This window comes from Manis pentadactyla, chromosome 9 (genome assembly GCF_030020395.1).
Source record: "Manis pentadactyla isolate mManPen7 chromosome 9, mManPen7.hap1, whole genome shotgun sequence".
Classification (NCBI taxonomy): domain Eukaryota; kingdom Metazoa; phylum Chordata; class Mammalia; order Pholidota; family Manidae; genus Manis; species Manis pentadactyla.
This window is the reverse complement of record NC_080027.1, coordinates 107,887,355-107,903,403: the sequence shown is the minus strand read 5'-3', so window position 1 is coordinate 107,903,403 and position 16,049 is coordinate 107,887,355. Positions and strand designations below refer to the sequence as shown.

Genomic DNA, 16,049 nt, shown 5'->3' with positions numbered 1-16,049 from the left:
AAATTCTCTTGAGACCAGCTTCCAAAATGGCAGCAGGAGGGGTGAAGCTGACCCACTCCCCAGTGAAACTGGTGAAAATTATTTTTTTTTAAAAATCTAAAGCCTCTGAAAATCATCCTAAGGACAAACAGTAAGTGGAAGAACGTCTATTCAAGACAATCTATGATGATTCAGTAAGAAAGGAGGAGGTCTATGGTATTTGAAACAAGGCTAACTCCCTCTTTTCCTGTCAGCTCACTGAGGCAGAAGCTCCACCCCAGTCTGGGGCCGCAGGAAAGCAGGGCTCCCTCACCCTCCAGCTCCCTGCCAGGCGGCTTTCTTCCCCGGAGGAACACATGTCAAGGTTTCTTATCGGACCTAATCCACCTTTTGCTGAGGCTTGGTACTGGGAAAATGCAGCTGACAAGTGGGGATTCACTTCCTCTGCCCAACAGAGAGTTACAGAAACTTACGAGCCAGAATCCATGTCCGTGTCCTGCGGAACAGGGCCAATAATGTTTAACAGTGCATCCAACTGAGATTTCATTTCATTAAATTTTTCACTAAGTTCTGACCATTCTTCAAGAATCATTTCAGGTAACGCCAGGAGGCTTTCCAACTTGAAAGAACAGAAGTCAAGAGAACTAATCAAACCTGCAAGAACTTTAGGAATACCTAGAAAGGTGAGAAAAGCATTAACTTTTAGAAGTACTTGTAAGTCTATTATTTCAACAATAAGTTATAAAGGACAAATGGGCAGGAGCATATCTTTTTTCATCTTTTTATTTACCCTACAGCTTGCCTGGTAAAGCATGTTGCAAAGAGTACTTCCTAAATAAATGTTTAGTGAATAAACCCTGTGTAATTGGTGCTTTTGTTATTTATGGACTATTGCTTTGATGACAGTATATATTCTGTTTCTTGTCTTCTCAGCTGAGAACCAAATGTGTTAAACCCAGAAACTGTAAACTATAGTTTCCTACAAAAGGCATTAATTTACTGAATCATGCTATTAAGAAGGCAATGACTATAAACAGCTTCTTCATGATTACAGGACAGTTAATAACAGAAATGAGAACAGATGTAAGTCTTGAGTCATTATTCAGGTTTTCCTGAAGTATATAGTGTTACTCTGAACAAGGATTGAATCTGGATCCCAACATTTGACTGATTCACTGTGAGATTATGGCAAAATACCCTGTCTATACTTGTGTCTTTTCTCATTCACAAAAGAAATGAAAATGTGCCTATCTGAGAGATATAAAGAGATATAATTAAAAAGCAAACTTCTTCTCCTTGATGAAAATATTTTCATTGCCTCATCAGTAAAGTTTGATCTGTTAAAGTTTGATCAGTAAAAAATGATCTGTTAATTTCACTATCATTCACCATTTTGACATCCGCCTTTATTTTAAACCATTTATCACCTCATTTTTTCTCTGCCTACTATATTCTCACAGTTAAGTATTGCCATTTTGTATGTAACTATATTACTGCTGCTATAGATAATCAAGACTGTGTATTCCCATCTACTGTAGTATTACGTTGAACAACAGTACCAGTCAATAGATCAGGGTTGCCTGGAACACTTTACTGGGAAAGATTCAGGACACAGTGAGTAAAAATGCTTCGATGAATTTTTCATGTCTCTCATGGGTTTGGGAGGATGGATTTCAGTATCTCTCATTGCAAAAAGGGATATTTGATCACCCTACTGGAGGGAAAAAATTAAAGTTCAAAATCTGATAAGGAGTAGAGGCCCTGGTAAATGCACCAACCTTTCACTTATGACCCCTGAGCCCCTGAAGGGCTACATCTTAGAATAAGGGTAGAGCAGAAATAGACCAGCCCTCACAAAGCTTGAAGCCATATGTTATTTCAGCTCAGTCCCTATTTGTATTAACATGATCTGCCCCTGCCTTAAAAGACCTGCCAGAAGAAAAAGTAAAACCACTCTTGTGAAATAGAGTACTATCCAGTCTCAAATTACAGATGGGTGAATTTCTCACACATCAATATCCAACATCAATCAAAATATCAGTCAGAAACAATAAGAACTAACTCAAAACCAAGACAAAATACAGTTTTTAAAAAGGCCTTACAGAAAAAGATATTTTCCAATTATCAGACATGAACTTTAAAATTAACTGTGTTTAAAAATTTTGTTATCAAATGACAAGGTGGAGAATATCAGCAGAGAACTAGAAACTCTAAAAGTTAATAAATTCTAGGACTGAAATGAAAAATTCAGTAAATGTTTAAGAACAGATTAGAACATACAAAGTACTAAAAGAAATTGCTGTCAAGTTAGAATTCTCTACAACACAGATAAAATATCATTTAAACAAAAAAAGGAAAATAAAAACAAGAGAAATCATCAGCAGACCCAAACTATAGGAAATGCTAAACAGAGTGCAGCAGGGAGAAAGAAAAGAATGTGAGATAAACAAATGCAAATGTAGGAAGGTAATAATGTAAGAAGAAAAAGATCCTATTCTCCAAATTCACGAAAAGGAGAGACTGGTTATTCTTTGACCATAGACTCAAGCCATGAACAAGTTATCATAAAATGGGTTTAAAATCCTTTCCAATTAATCAAGGACAGCTTCTCAAGAGTAACCATGCCTCTGAAAATCAACCCATCCAAGTCATCCTCAAATTATATATATTTTCTTTTAACTGTCCATTGGGCCCCAATTCTGTTGTTTATAGCTAAAGACAATCCTTCATTGCAGCTAATTCATAATTTTATTTAGTTTTCTATACATAAACACATCTGATGTTTTTATTAAAGACTCGTTAATATACAATCTTATGTTGGTTTCAAATGTACATCACAGTGGTTCAACATTCCCTGTGATCAACTTATACTGTGATTGTGAATTATTGTGCCCCTTTATCCCCTTGCTATCCCCTGCACCCATCCTAACCCCTCTCCCTTGGTAACCAGTAGTTACTTCTCAGTGTCTATGAGTCTACTGCTGTTTTAAACACATCTGATTTTATATGAATGAATGAATGCCATTGGATTATACAGTCAACAAAGTATATAGAGGGAACATACCTCAACATAATAAAGGCCATATATGACAAGCCCACAGCTAACATCATACTCAACAGTGAAAAGCTGGAAGCTCTTCCTCTAAGATCAGAAACAAGACAAAGATTGCCACTCTCATTACTTCTATTCAACATAATATTGGAAGTCATGGCCAGAGCCATTAGGCAAGAAAAAGAAATAAAAGGCATCCAATTTGAAAAGAAGGAGTAAAACTCACTTTCTGCAGATGACATGATATTAAACATAGAAAACTCAAAAGATTCCACCAAAAAACTGTAAGAACTTATAAGCCAATTCATTAAAGTTGCAGGACACAAAACCAATATACAGAAATCTGTTGTGTTTTTATGCACTAATAAAAAACTATTAGAAGGGAAATTAAGAAAACCCATTTGCAATTGTATCAAAAAGAATATAAGACATAAGAATAAATTTAATCAAGGAGGTGAAAGATCTGTATACTGGGGTACTCTAAGATGTTGATAAAAGAAGTTGAAGAAGACACAAATAAATGGAAATAATTCTGTGCTCAGGAATTGGAAGAATTAATATTGTTAAAATGTCCCAAGCAATCTACAGATTCAATCCCTATCAAAATTCCTATGACATTTTTCACAGAAATAGAACAAAAGTCCTACAATATATATAGAACCACAATAGATCCCAAATAGCGAAAGCAGTTCTGAGAAAAAAGAAAGAAGCTGGAGGCATCATGCTCATCATGCTCTTGATTTCAAACGATATTACAAAGACACAGTAATAAAAATAGTATGGTATTGGCATAAAAACAGGCACATAAATCAATGCAACAGAATAGATGGCCCAGAAATAAACCGACACATGTAAGGTCAATTAATTTAGGACAAAGAAGGCAAGCATATAGAATGAAAAAGGACAGACTCTTCAATAAATGGTTCTGGGAAAACTGGAGAGCCATATGCAAAAGAATGAAACTGGGCTGCTATCTTACACCAAACACAAAAATCAACTCAAATGGATTAAAGACTTTAACATAAGACCTGAAACCATGAAAGTCCTAGAAGAAAACATAAATGGTAAATACCTTGACTTGGAGTTGGCAATGTTTTTTTTGGATTTGACACCAAATCAAAGGCAATAAAAGCAAGAATAAACAGTAGAACTTCATCAAATTAAAAAGCTTCTGCACAGCAAAGGAAACCATCAACAAAATGAAAAGGCAAACTACTGAATGGGAGGATGTATTTGCAAAGCATATATCTGATAAGAGGTTAATATCCAACATATATAAAGAGCTCATATAATTCAAAGGCCAAAAAAATACAATCTGATTAAAAACTGGGCAGAGGACCTGAATAGATATTTTTCCAAAGAAGACATACAGATGGCCAACAGGTACATGTAAAGGTGCACAACATCACTAATCATCAGAGAAATACAAATCAAAACTGCAATGAGCTATCTCCTGTTAGAATAGCTATTATCAAAAAAATAGGAGATAACAAGTATTAGTGAGGATGCGGAGAAAACAGAACCCTTGTGCAATGTTGGTGGTAATGTAAACTGGTACAACCACTATAGAAAAGAGCATGGAGGTTCCTCAAAAAATTAAGAATAGAATTACCATATGATCTAGCAATTCCACTTTTGGGTACTCATCTGAAGAAAAAAAAAATCACTATCTTGAAAGATATCTGCACTTCTTATTGCAGCATTACTTACAATAGCAAAGACATGGAAACAATCTGAGTGCTTGTTGATGGATGAATGCATAAGGAACATGTGGTTTATACGTACAATGGAATATTATTCACCCATTAAAAGGGAGGCAATCCTGTAATTTATAAAAACATGGATGGACCTTAAGGGCATTATGCTAAGTGAAGTAAGTCAGACAGAAAAATACAAGTACTATGATCTAATTTATATGTGGAATCTAAAAAAATTGAACTCATAAAAACAGAGAGTAGACTGGTAGTTGCCAGGGGCAGGGAGAGGAGTACTGAGGGAAATGGGTAAATATGGTCAAAGGGTACTAACTTCTAGTTCTAAGATGAACAAGTTCTTGGGATGTAATGTACAGCATAGCAACTATAATTAACAACTGTATTGTATACTTGAAACTTACTAAGAAAGTAAAAGTTCTCACTACACACACACACACAAACGGTAACCATATAAAGTGATGGATGTGTTAACCAAACTTATTGTGGTACAGAAAAAAATAAAATGAAGAAAACAAAGTTATTGTGGTAATCATTTCACAGTATATACATTTATCAAATCATCTATCACATTGCACACCTTAAACTTATACAATGCTATATATACTATATTTCAATAAAGTCAGGTGGAAAAAAAGGAATAAAAGAGAACTTCCTAAATCTGGTTGCTATAGATATTGAATGTTTGTGTCACCAAAGGGTCAGATGTTGAAATTTCCAATGTGATGGCATGTGGGGATGGGCCCCTTGGGAGGTGATTAAGTCATAAGGGTAGAGTTCTCATGAAAGAACTGGTGCCCTTATAAAAGAGACCCAGAGAGCTCCCTCACCCTCTCGTGCCATGAGAGGACACAGCAAGAAGACCGCCATCTATGAAAGAGGAAGTGGGCTCTCACCACAGGGATAAATCTACTATTGCCTTGATTTTGGACTTCCCAGCCTCTAAAACTGTAAGAAACAAAATTCTGTTGTTTATGAGCCACTAGTCTGTCAGTTTGTTGTAGCAGCTTGAACAGACTGATACTGATAAAAGGCATCTATGAATTACTACAGCTAATATCAGATTCAGTGGTGAAAGACTGGATGCTTTCCCTTTAAGATCAAAAACAAAGACAAGGATGTCCGTTCTCATCACTTCTTTTCAACATTGTACTAGAAGTGTGAGCCAAGAAAAGTATGCCAGAAAAATAAATAAAAGGAATCCAGATTGGAAAGGAACAAAAAAGCTATCTTTTCACAGATGGTATGACCTTGCAAATGGAAGATCCTAAGGAATCTACTAAAAAAACTATTCTAACTAAAATGAGATCAGCAAGTGGCAGGATACAAGATCAAAATAAAAAGTTAATTCTGTTTCTATGCACAAGCAATGAACAATCCAAAAATGAAAGTGAAAAAATGATTGCATTCATAATAGCATCAAAAAGAGTAAAATACACAGGAAAACATTTAACAAAGGAAGTCCAAAACTTATTCTCAGAACACTACAAAACACTGAAAGAAACTAAAGAAGATCCAATATTTGGAAAAAATCCCATGTTCATGGATTGGAAGATTAGACATTGTTAAGATGCCAAGCCTCTCCCAAACAGATTCAGAGATGCAACACAATCCCCATCAGAATCCAAGCTTATTTCCTTGTAGAAAGTAATGAGCTGTTTCTAAAATGCATGTGGAATTGCAAGTGATACAGAATAGCCAAAACAATCATGAAAAAGAATAAAGCAGGAGGACTTAACACTTCTAGATTTTGAAATTTACTACAAAGCAACCTAAATCAAGCAGTGTGATATTGGCACATGGACAGACATAGAGATGCATGGAATAGAACTGGGAGTCCAGAAATACACCCATACACCTACAGTCAAACTGACTTACGACAAGGGTGCCAAGACCATTAAACGTGGAAAAGACAGTCTTTTTAACAAATGGTGCTGGGATAACTGGATATCCACAGGTAAAAAAAGTAAGTTATACCTCTACCTCCCACATATGCAAAAATTAACTCAAAACAGCTCAAACACTATAAGAGCAAAAAGTATAATACTCTTAGAGGAATACGTAAGGGTAAAAACTTCACAGTTTTTAATTTGGCAAAGGATTTATAGCCATGACACCAAAAACACAAACAAATAAAAATTTTTTTAAATACGTAAATTGGTCTTCAACAAAATTAAGAACTTCTGTACTTCAAAGGACACCACCAGGAATATGAAAAGGCAAATCACAGAATCAGAGAAAATATCTATAATTCATATATCTGAAATGGGACTTGTATCCAGAACATTTAAAGAACTCTTACAATCATTAGTAGAAAAACAAATAACCCAATTAAAACATAGACAATGGGTCTGAATAGACTTTTCCCCAAAGAAGAAATACAAATGGCTAGTGAGACCTTAAAAAGATGTTCCACATTCTTAGTTATCAGGAAAACACAAATAAGTCAAAACCACAATGAGATACTATTTCACACCCACTAGCATGGCAGAAAGTCAGGTAACAAGAATGTGGAGAAATTGGAACCCTCATACACTGCTCATAGGTATATAAAATGATGCAGCCTTTTTAAAAACAGTGTGATAGTTCTCAAAAAATTAAATGTAGAATTACCACATGACCGGCAATTCTCCTCCTAGGTATATGCCTAAGAGACATGTAGACAGGGGGCTGCACAGGAACCTGGAGACAAATGTTTGTGGCAGCATTATTCATAACAGCCAAAAAGTGTAAACAACCCAAATGTCCATCAATAAACAAAATGTGATATACACATATAATGGAAAATTATCGGTAGAAAAAAGGAATGAAGAACTTGATACATGCTAAAACATAGATGAACCTTTTAAACATTATGCTAAGTGGAAGTCAGTCACAAAATATTGCATACTATGAGATTCCATCGTATGAAAGTCCAGAATAGCGAAATCTATAGCCATAGAAAGTAGACTTAAGACTGGGGAGGGATGGGGGGATACAAGGTGACAGCTAAAAAAATATTTTGATAAAAAATATTTTAAAACTGTGACGATGGCTGTACATGTCTGTGAATATACTAAAAAATCAGTGAATTGTATACTTTAAATAGGTAAATTGTCTTGCATGTAAATTATATCTCAATAAAGCAATGCTCAATGCTTTATTTTCTTGATTTTTAAAACTATATGCATATATTTTTATTTTAAATATTAATTATATTGAAAATAATACTGCTGAAATTCTTTATAATGTCAAGCAATCTAATCATTGTGGTTTGTTTCTTACCATTATCCCCATTTATTCTTATTTCAAATTCTTTGTAGAGTCTTCCTATGCTTTTCACAGTTTCCTCCATGTGCTGCTGCTCGGGTGGAATCTCCCCCTTAATACTTTTATGGCAATCAAATATCCCAAGCCCAATATCTATCCAGCTTTCCTGTAAATGTTTAATAATCTTGAGAGAATTATATTTGGACACTAGATGATCTCCAGTAAACTTCTCTTTATCGTCCTTCAGCAGCTAGAGAGTGAGACAAGGTGAGGAAATTAGCACATTATTGACTAATGATTCATCAAAACCTACCCAGATCCTTATTTTCCAGTGGCTCCCAATTACTTTGAAGCTGCATACCCTATCATTATTTGCTAACACCATTTCTTCTCAAAATGGTATGTGATATACATTGTATTTTTTAAATTAAGGTGAATTTAAATTAATTATGATAGTTTGGCAATATGAAAATAATTATACTAAATCTTATTGGGTAAAAAATTAGTGGCAAGCAATTAAGTCCAAGAGAGCTGAGCATGTTTAATTTCTATACTCTTTTGTAAAGCTATACCTGTTTACATGAATCTCACTAGACTGGAGAAGTATCCTGAATGTATAGGTTGAGTTTTATTCATGTTTTATTTGCCTGTGTAACCTCAAGTCCAAGTCTTGAACATGACATATCAATAAATAATTGTGGAAAAAAGAAAGTGCAATTTATATATAAGTTTTGCCATTATTTGTGACTCAGATAATGGAAAGTCATCCATACTTCAATAGATAATCAGGACAGGGAAGCAATATAGCAAAACAATTAAAGGTAAGTGTTTTGGCATTAGACCTCAAGTCACATTCTGACTCAGCCACTTACCATTTATAGAAAACTTAGGCAAGTTACTTAACATTTCTAAGCTTCAATTTCCACATCTGTGAGATGGGGATATGAACCTGCATCATGTGGCTGCCAAGAAGAGTAAGATAACATGTGGGAAGCACTTTCAGACTGGAAAAGGCTGAATGAATGAGGTTATTATTATTCCTACTAAATAAAGAAGCATCACTTATTTTTTTCAATTTTATCTATGCAATGTAAAAATTACCAGATAAACAGTTTAAAAAAGTCACTAAACTGGAGATAATATACATAGGACAACAAACATCTTCAATTCCAAGAATATTCCATTCAAGTCATTTCAAAAAAACGTAAACAGCTTCCTGGGATCCAGAGAAGATTTCATCGGGTCCTAAGTTTAAAATTCACTTTGGAAGTATTTCATTGCCTTACATATTTTCCTTTGTCAGACTACTATATAACATGATAGCAATTTGATTAATGAAGCCTATTCTCAAAGCTCAAACCCTTTCAAAAGATGTTATTAATAAACAAAGTATGGCACATACATACAATGGAATATTTTTCAACATTTAAAAGGTAGGAAATTCTGGCAAAATGCTACAATCTGCATGAATCTTAAGGACATTGTGCTGACGGGAACACATTAGTCATACAGGGACAAACTCTGTATCATTGCATTTATGTGAGGTGCCTAGAGCAGTCGAAACCATAGAGATAGAAATAGAATGGCGGCTTCCAGGGGCTGGCGGAGGAGGGATGCAGGGCTGTTGTTTAGTGCACACAGAGCGTCAGTTCAGGAAAGATGAAAAGCCTCTGGACCCGGATGGTGATGGCAGTTGCACAGCAATGTAATGTACTTAATGCCTCTGAACTGTATACACTTATAAATGACTCAAAAGGTAAACTTTATATTATGTATATTTTACTATAAGATGTTATTAATTTTAAAAGTCCAATTTGTCCTTTAGACACAAAGCAGGTACAGAAGAGGCACAGGTGTTACTCATGTCTGACATCAGATGAGAGAATCAGAACTACCCTCACACCCAAGTGCTTTTCCCAATTTTTTTCTGGCAGTCTAACTTGATTTGACCCCAAAACCTAAAACAGAACTGAAAACAAAATAGGTAAGCATATTGTTTAAAGCCTCTGCAGTCTTGCTCTTTTATTTGTGTTTCACAAAACTTAGTATGGCATTTTTAAAGGATAAGGAGAGGCAAGTGTACAAACAGCAATTTGATTACAAGGCTGTTTATTAGAAAGTCTTACCTTTTGCCACTGCTTTAAGTCTAGAAGAACTGATTCGAGGCTATTTCCTTTATTAGAGGATAAAATGTCCTTTTCACTGAAGGAAGGAAAAAAGCATGAGCAGGGGCTCAGAATAAGGCATAAACTAAGAAAATAAAAAATCAACATTATGTTTCTCCTTACTGATCTTCAGGCATGCCTTCCCAGTTCAGCCTTTCTCCTCATAGGCATTCAACTTTAAATGAAATGTAAATATAAGTTCAGGCTCTAATCAGACCTGAGTAACCAAGTTACAGACTCAAAGGCCATGACAGTATTAAAAGGGTGGTCTCTGGGTCTTCAGCAAACAAAACGATCTTCCTAAGAGTAATTCCTATTGAAGAGAGCTGCCAAAACAATATATAAATAGAAAAAAAGTCTAATGAATAATTAAGACTCAACATTTAGGTCAGAAAAGTTTCAGTCAGCAAGAGTTTCCTTTAATATCACTGAGGCGTCACAAGGAGAAAGCTCTGAAGGGAGAGGGAGAAGAGGACCGCCGTCCCCTGGGTTCCCCTCCCAGCTGAGAGTGAACGAACAGCGGGAAGGGGCGCAGGCAGCAGCTGCAGCTTCCGCATGTACCAGCTTCCGCTTCCAGAACTTCCAGACATACTAACTGGGAAACCTCTTAGAGGATGTGAAAAACTGAAGCCCCTGTTTTCAATTGGAAATGGAAGTGTGCCTAAATGGGTTTCCTCAATAGACAAAGGATCTTAAAGTTTAAAAAAGCCTTAGAAATCATTGAGTCCAGCCTGCTTTCAAAGGATAGATGCCCACTAACCCTGGTTGTGTTTTAGTCATCCAGCCCCCTACTTACCTACTTTATAGGCAACCTTTTCCTGTCAGATTTGTCCAATTGTTACAAAGTGTGATTTCCAGTCAAAATCAATCTCCTTTTGACTGCCACCCAGTGATTTCACTTCTCTGAACATGCACCACACTACAGAATTTGCAGATGGATCTAGATATTCAAGGTTGCCCGTAGTAATGACATAAATTGATTTTAAAAAGAAAGGAAAGAAAAGAGACTTAAATGGAGGCAGCAGCTGGGTAGAAGGATCAGGATGGACTAGAGAGATGATTAGTATTAGAAAAATCTAGGACCATTCAAGCGCCTAGCAGGATTGTGCCTTGTAAAGGGTGCTGCTTACCTCACCAGAAATCACTCTTGAGTAATTACAAGGTAAAAGAGAAATAGGGAAAAACAGAGAAGAAGAATTGGACTGAGTTATCAGACATGACATAGTATAATCAGAAAAATAAGATTCTTGGAGACACACTTATTATTTCTGAAGAACTGCTGCCATTTGATAAGGCCATCCTTAACAATTTGCAGTTTCTCCCTTGTTGATTCTTCACTTTGTTCCACTTCCTGTTTAAATGTATTCATTAAGGTTCTCCATTTCTGGGTCAACTTTTGCAGCTGTGCAAGGTCTGCTGTGTCCTAGACAAAATGCATGGAATTAAACCATGTATTCATTTATTTACATAGCAACTACTTGCTAGCATACACCAGGCTATAATTAATATTGTAATACTAAGAAAACCTTAGAAAATATATCAAACAATACTCTGAAAAGATACTCCTCTTTCAAACTATCATCAGCAACAGTACTACACAATTCCCTTGATAGATTTTCTGTGGTACATAAAGTATAAGGGGCAAGATTTTTTCCTCTGTAGCATGAGCCCAATTTTCCCACAGAACTTTGATGGGAGGCAGTGTAGTACATTAGAAAGAACAGGAATTCCAAAGCCAAACAGAACCAAATGTGAATCCTAGACATTTACTGGCTGTGTAACCTTAGGGGATATTATTTAATCCATTTGAGATTATTTTTCTTATCCATAAAATAAAGGCCCTGAGATATATATACATATCACAGGATTGTTATGAAAATTAAATAAAATTACTAGTGCAAATGGTATGACTCAAGAAATATACTAAATAATACTTTTGTCCTTCTCAACTTAGTGTGCTTACTGAATATTCCCATAAAATTGAATAGAAATGCATTGATAATGTAACTATCTCAATGAGCACAGTTACTTACATTTTTTTTAGTTTAAGCAGTAATAAATAGAATAACTCTATAAAATAAACATTTGTAGTGTTATTAACTTCAGTTGCTTTAATTAAGGTAGAAGACAAATAGAAAGAAGAGCCTTTATTTACCTTCCCTTAGATTTTTCATTTAGCCCACAAAAAAGCACAAATATAAAACGATATTTAAATTTAACCTAAAAATTTGGCCAAGGCTTCTCATAGTCTCAACCCTCAACAGTTGGAGTCCCTTTCCCACAGCTTAAGAGAATTGAGCTTTACCTTGGCCGACAGCAGTATGATGAAATGCTGAGCATATTTATTCCAGCCTTTTTCACTGAGGTAAAGTCTTTTAGCTAATATGATTCTATTTCTTTCAATTACCTTTAAAGAAAGCACTAAAATTAGGAACCTAAAACATTAACAAACCAGTGTTAGTTTTTAAGCCCAAACCAACTTCACACATCAATTTTGCATTGAATCATTAACTCAATCACAATTTCTTGTTTAAATTATAAACTAATTTGAATCACAAATTCACAGTTTCTAAAACTACTGAACTGGAATCAAACTGATATACAGTATATAGCAGATGTTCCCAAACAATCTGATCTCAAAACTCTTCACACTCTTAAAAAAGTCACCGAGGTCTCCAAAGAGTTTTTGTTTATATGCATTATATCCATTGATATTTGCTATACTGAAAATTAAAACTGAAATTATTTAAAACATACATTTGTTAATTCATTTAAACATAACATTAATAAACCCATTATATGTTAACATAGTTTTTTTAATGAAAAAAAGAGACTATATTTTCCAAAGCAAAAAACACTAGAGAAAAGAACACCATGTTTTTTTACATTTTCATAAATCTCTTTAATGTCTACCTTAATAGAATAGAGCAGGATTTTCATTTTTGCTTCTGTGTTCAATCTGTTGCAATATCACATATCATGTAGCTTCAGGAAAAATCTGCTGTATGCTCATGTGAGAATGAGAATGAAGAAAGCAAGTAACATCTTAGTATGTGATGAAACTAGTTTTGACCTCATGAAAGGGTCTCATGGACCCCCAGGGGGTCCTTGGACCATACTTTGCAAACCACTGATATAGTGAATCAATGACACATTCACTCAGTGAATAACTGTGCTAGACACTGTGCATATAACCACGAACAAAAGAGACAAAGTCCTTATCTTCAGGGAGCTGACATTCTAGCTGTCATTTGGTCTAACCAAAAGCCCCATCAATTCAAGGTATTCTCCTCAGAAAGAATACAGGTAGAGGACTAGAGTCAGTACTCTATTGTTTAAATACTCCTAGATTAAGGGAACTTGTCTTCTTTTTTCTCCTACTGAACATGCCGAGCTCCCAGATTTGTTTCTTACATATTTTCTTTCTTGATTGTTTCCTCTGGACATGTCAATGTCCCTTTTATAATCCTGCATCAGGATGGAACACTGTGTCCTAAAAGAGGTCTGACCATTCCAGAGGAAAATGAGAAAAAAATATGAATCTGTTAAGGATCATAAGTTGCTATTAATACTATAAGTCCTATATGTAAGACTAAGCAACCAACCAGCAAATATTTTAGAAAAATAGAATATTTGGGGACTTTATATTTCCCTAAAGCATCATCCACAAGCTGCCATATTTCAATTCATTTGTTATCTTGGGTACCAAGGTAACAGAACCAAAGTGTGATAACCAGTGATGCTAATATGGTTACATTATGTGAAAAAAATATATTTCACTTTCCCTAGTTTGTTATTAGCATAAAGTTGAAATTTTAACATGTTCACAAATAACAGAAAAAAAATTCTTGTTCATACTTCACAGGTTCTGGTGAAAAAAAGCCCTTAATTCGGCAGCAGACAGGTCTCCAACAGGGAAGAAACAGGAAGAAAAATGCAACTTTCCCTTCTTGAGGGCCATAATGGCTACATTATTTATCGATTATAAATACATGTTCACCTTTTAAATTTTGTCTAGATTATTGGAAAGTAGTGAAACACAACTTTATCCAGACAAAAAAGAAGTCTGAGGTATAATTCCAGATGAACCAACCTTTAGAGCCAACTCATATGCAGCTGAGCTCCAGATATCTCTTTCTACCATTAACTGTTTAATATCATTTTCCATCCTTCCTCTTTGAAATGTATATAAGTCATGGTATTCTTCTACAATTCTAAAAGAAAAATTAAGGAACAGATGTTTAGAGACTTTTTTAAGAACAGAAATTTGTTCTAAAACAGGCAATTTGTTCCTTTAAAATTCATCATAAGGTAATTATGGTATAATTGTTGGATATATTAATAACACTAACATTTACTGAAATAGAAGAAAAAATATTCACACTTCATTTATAAATCTTACAAAAGCCTTAAAGTAAAAAATTCAATATCTAGTTCCCTGCTGTAAACACTTTAAATCATATTATTTATTCACTAGTATGGTATTCCAATGGTATAATGACACTGTATCTCATGAAAAATTCAGAATACAAGTAGCAGTAATGTAGAAGTTTTACTGTTAAGCTGTTTTTCTCATAGAATTAGGACTCTTTATTAAAGGCAAAAAGCCCAATAATTAGGAGCCACTGTATTTTATATAAAATTAGTATAAGATTTAAAGAAATTCTCTATGAAATAATCAAAAGCTTAAGTATAATTAAATGCCTTTTTCTTAACTATTTTTTTCTTCATGTTTACCAGAACATACCTTTTCCTTCTAATGTAGTGAAGCTTCTCTTAGATTTAAAAGCTGTTCTGAGATTAAATACAATCACGAGAGTTGTAAAGTGACTGGCAGCATCTTACCAACCTTTTGAAACACTTCCTCCTAAGGAATATTAACTTTGCTGTAAGAATTAAAGACTAGTGACATAGAATTCTTCTAATTTTGCTGAAAGTAAGAATTATTAGCATCAGTTCCTGAAGCCTCCTCCTATTGGGAGGTTTCCACTTGCTCAAGGAAACTGAGAAAAAATTAATGACCCTAGGTGTCACACAAATGAATACACATATAAAAATTCAACAAGCTACCTCTTAAGATTTCTGTACTTTACTCTCTGAAAGTTAGACCATAATTTTAAGAAGAGAATAAGGACCTTTGCTATAACAGCAAAAGAACAAAATTCAGAAACAACCTTAATGTCCAATAACAAGAGACTGGCCAAACACATGATGAATATAGCTCTTAGATAAAAATACTCTGTAACTAGTAAAAGATCATGTTCTTAAGACTTTGGTATATGGGAAAAATTTTTTGTTTTATAACATAAAATGAGAAAAACCCAAATGATAAAATTATATATTCAGTCTTACCTAATTTTTATTTAAAAAATAAAGAAAAAAGAAAAATATTAATAGTTGTTAGCTCTAAGAGAAAGAACTATGGATGCTTATTTCCTTATTTTATGGGTTTCTGTATTTTCCAAATTTTTAAGATAAGAACAAGTTGTTGCCAGAAAAATGCACTGGTTAACAAACACAAAATCACACACACTCTCACACACACACAAATGAACCATACTGCTTCAGGACCAACAGTTTTTAAAGAGAATGAGGCTTCTCTCTCCATTTCCCTCCCCTTCTCTCTGGTTTTATATGTTTTGTTCCTATAACAGACATTAGCACAAAAGGAGTTGGAATTCTTATTTATTTTTTTAATGCATTCAACAGATACCTGCCTACTATATGCCAGGTGCTGTTCAAAACTAAACAAAGCAAAAACCCTTTGCCCTTATAAAGTTTATTTGGAAGAGATAATAAACACATAAAAAAATGAAACATATTAAGTAGTCATAGCTCTATAGATTAAAAAATGTCAGGGAAAGGGGATTGAGAGTCCAAAGCATGTTTTGA

At 34.5% G+C, this 16,049-nt stretch overlaps 1 protein-coding gene across 1 annotated transcript in view; it reads right to left on the bottom strand.

The window, feature by feature from the left end:
- AXDND1 (axonemal dynein light chain domain containing 1) overlaps positions 1-16,049 on the bottom strand; it is a 104,821-nt gene that overhangs the window by 58,370 nt on the left and 30,402 nt on the right. The window contains exons 11-16 of the mRNA XM_057508226.1: positions 14,251-14,371; positions 12,463-12,564; positions 11,417-11,580; positions 10,119-10,194; positions 8,008-8,242; positions 453-654 (exon numbers count right to left, since the gene is read on the bottom strand). Coding sequence (XP_057364209.1) covers positions 453-654; positions 8,008-8,242; positions 10,119-10,194; positions 11,417-11,580; positions 12,463-12,564; positions 14,251-14,371 — 900 coding nt within the window. The remainder of the gene's footprint in view (positions 1-452; positions 655-8,007; positions 8,243-10,118; positions 10,195-11,416; positions 11,581-12,462; positions 12,565-14,250; positions 14,372-16,049) is intronic.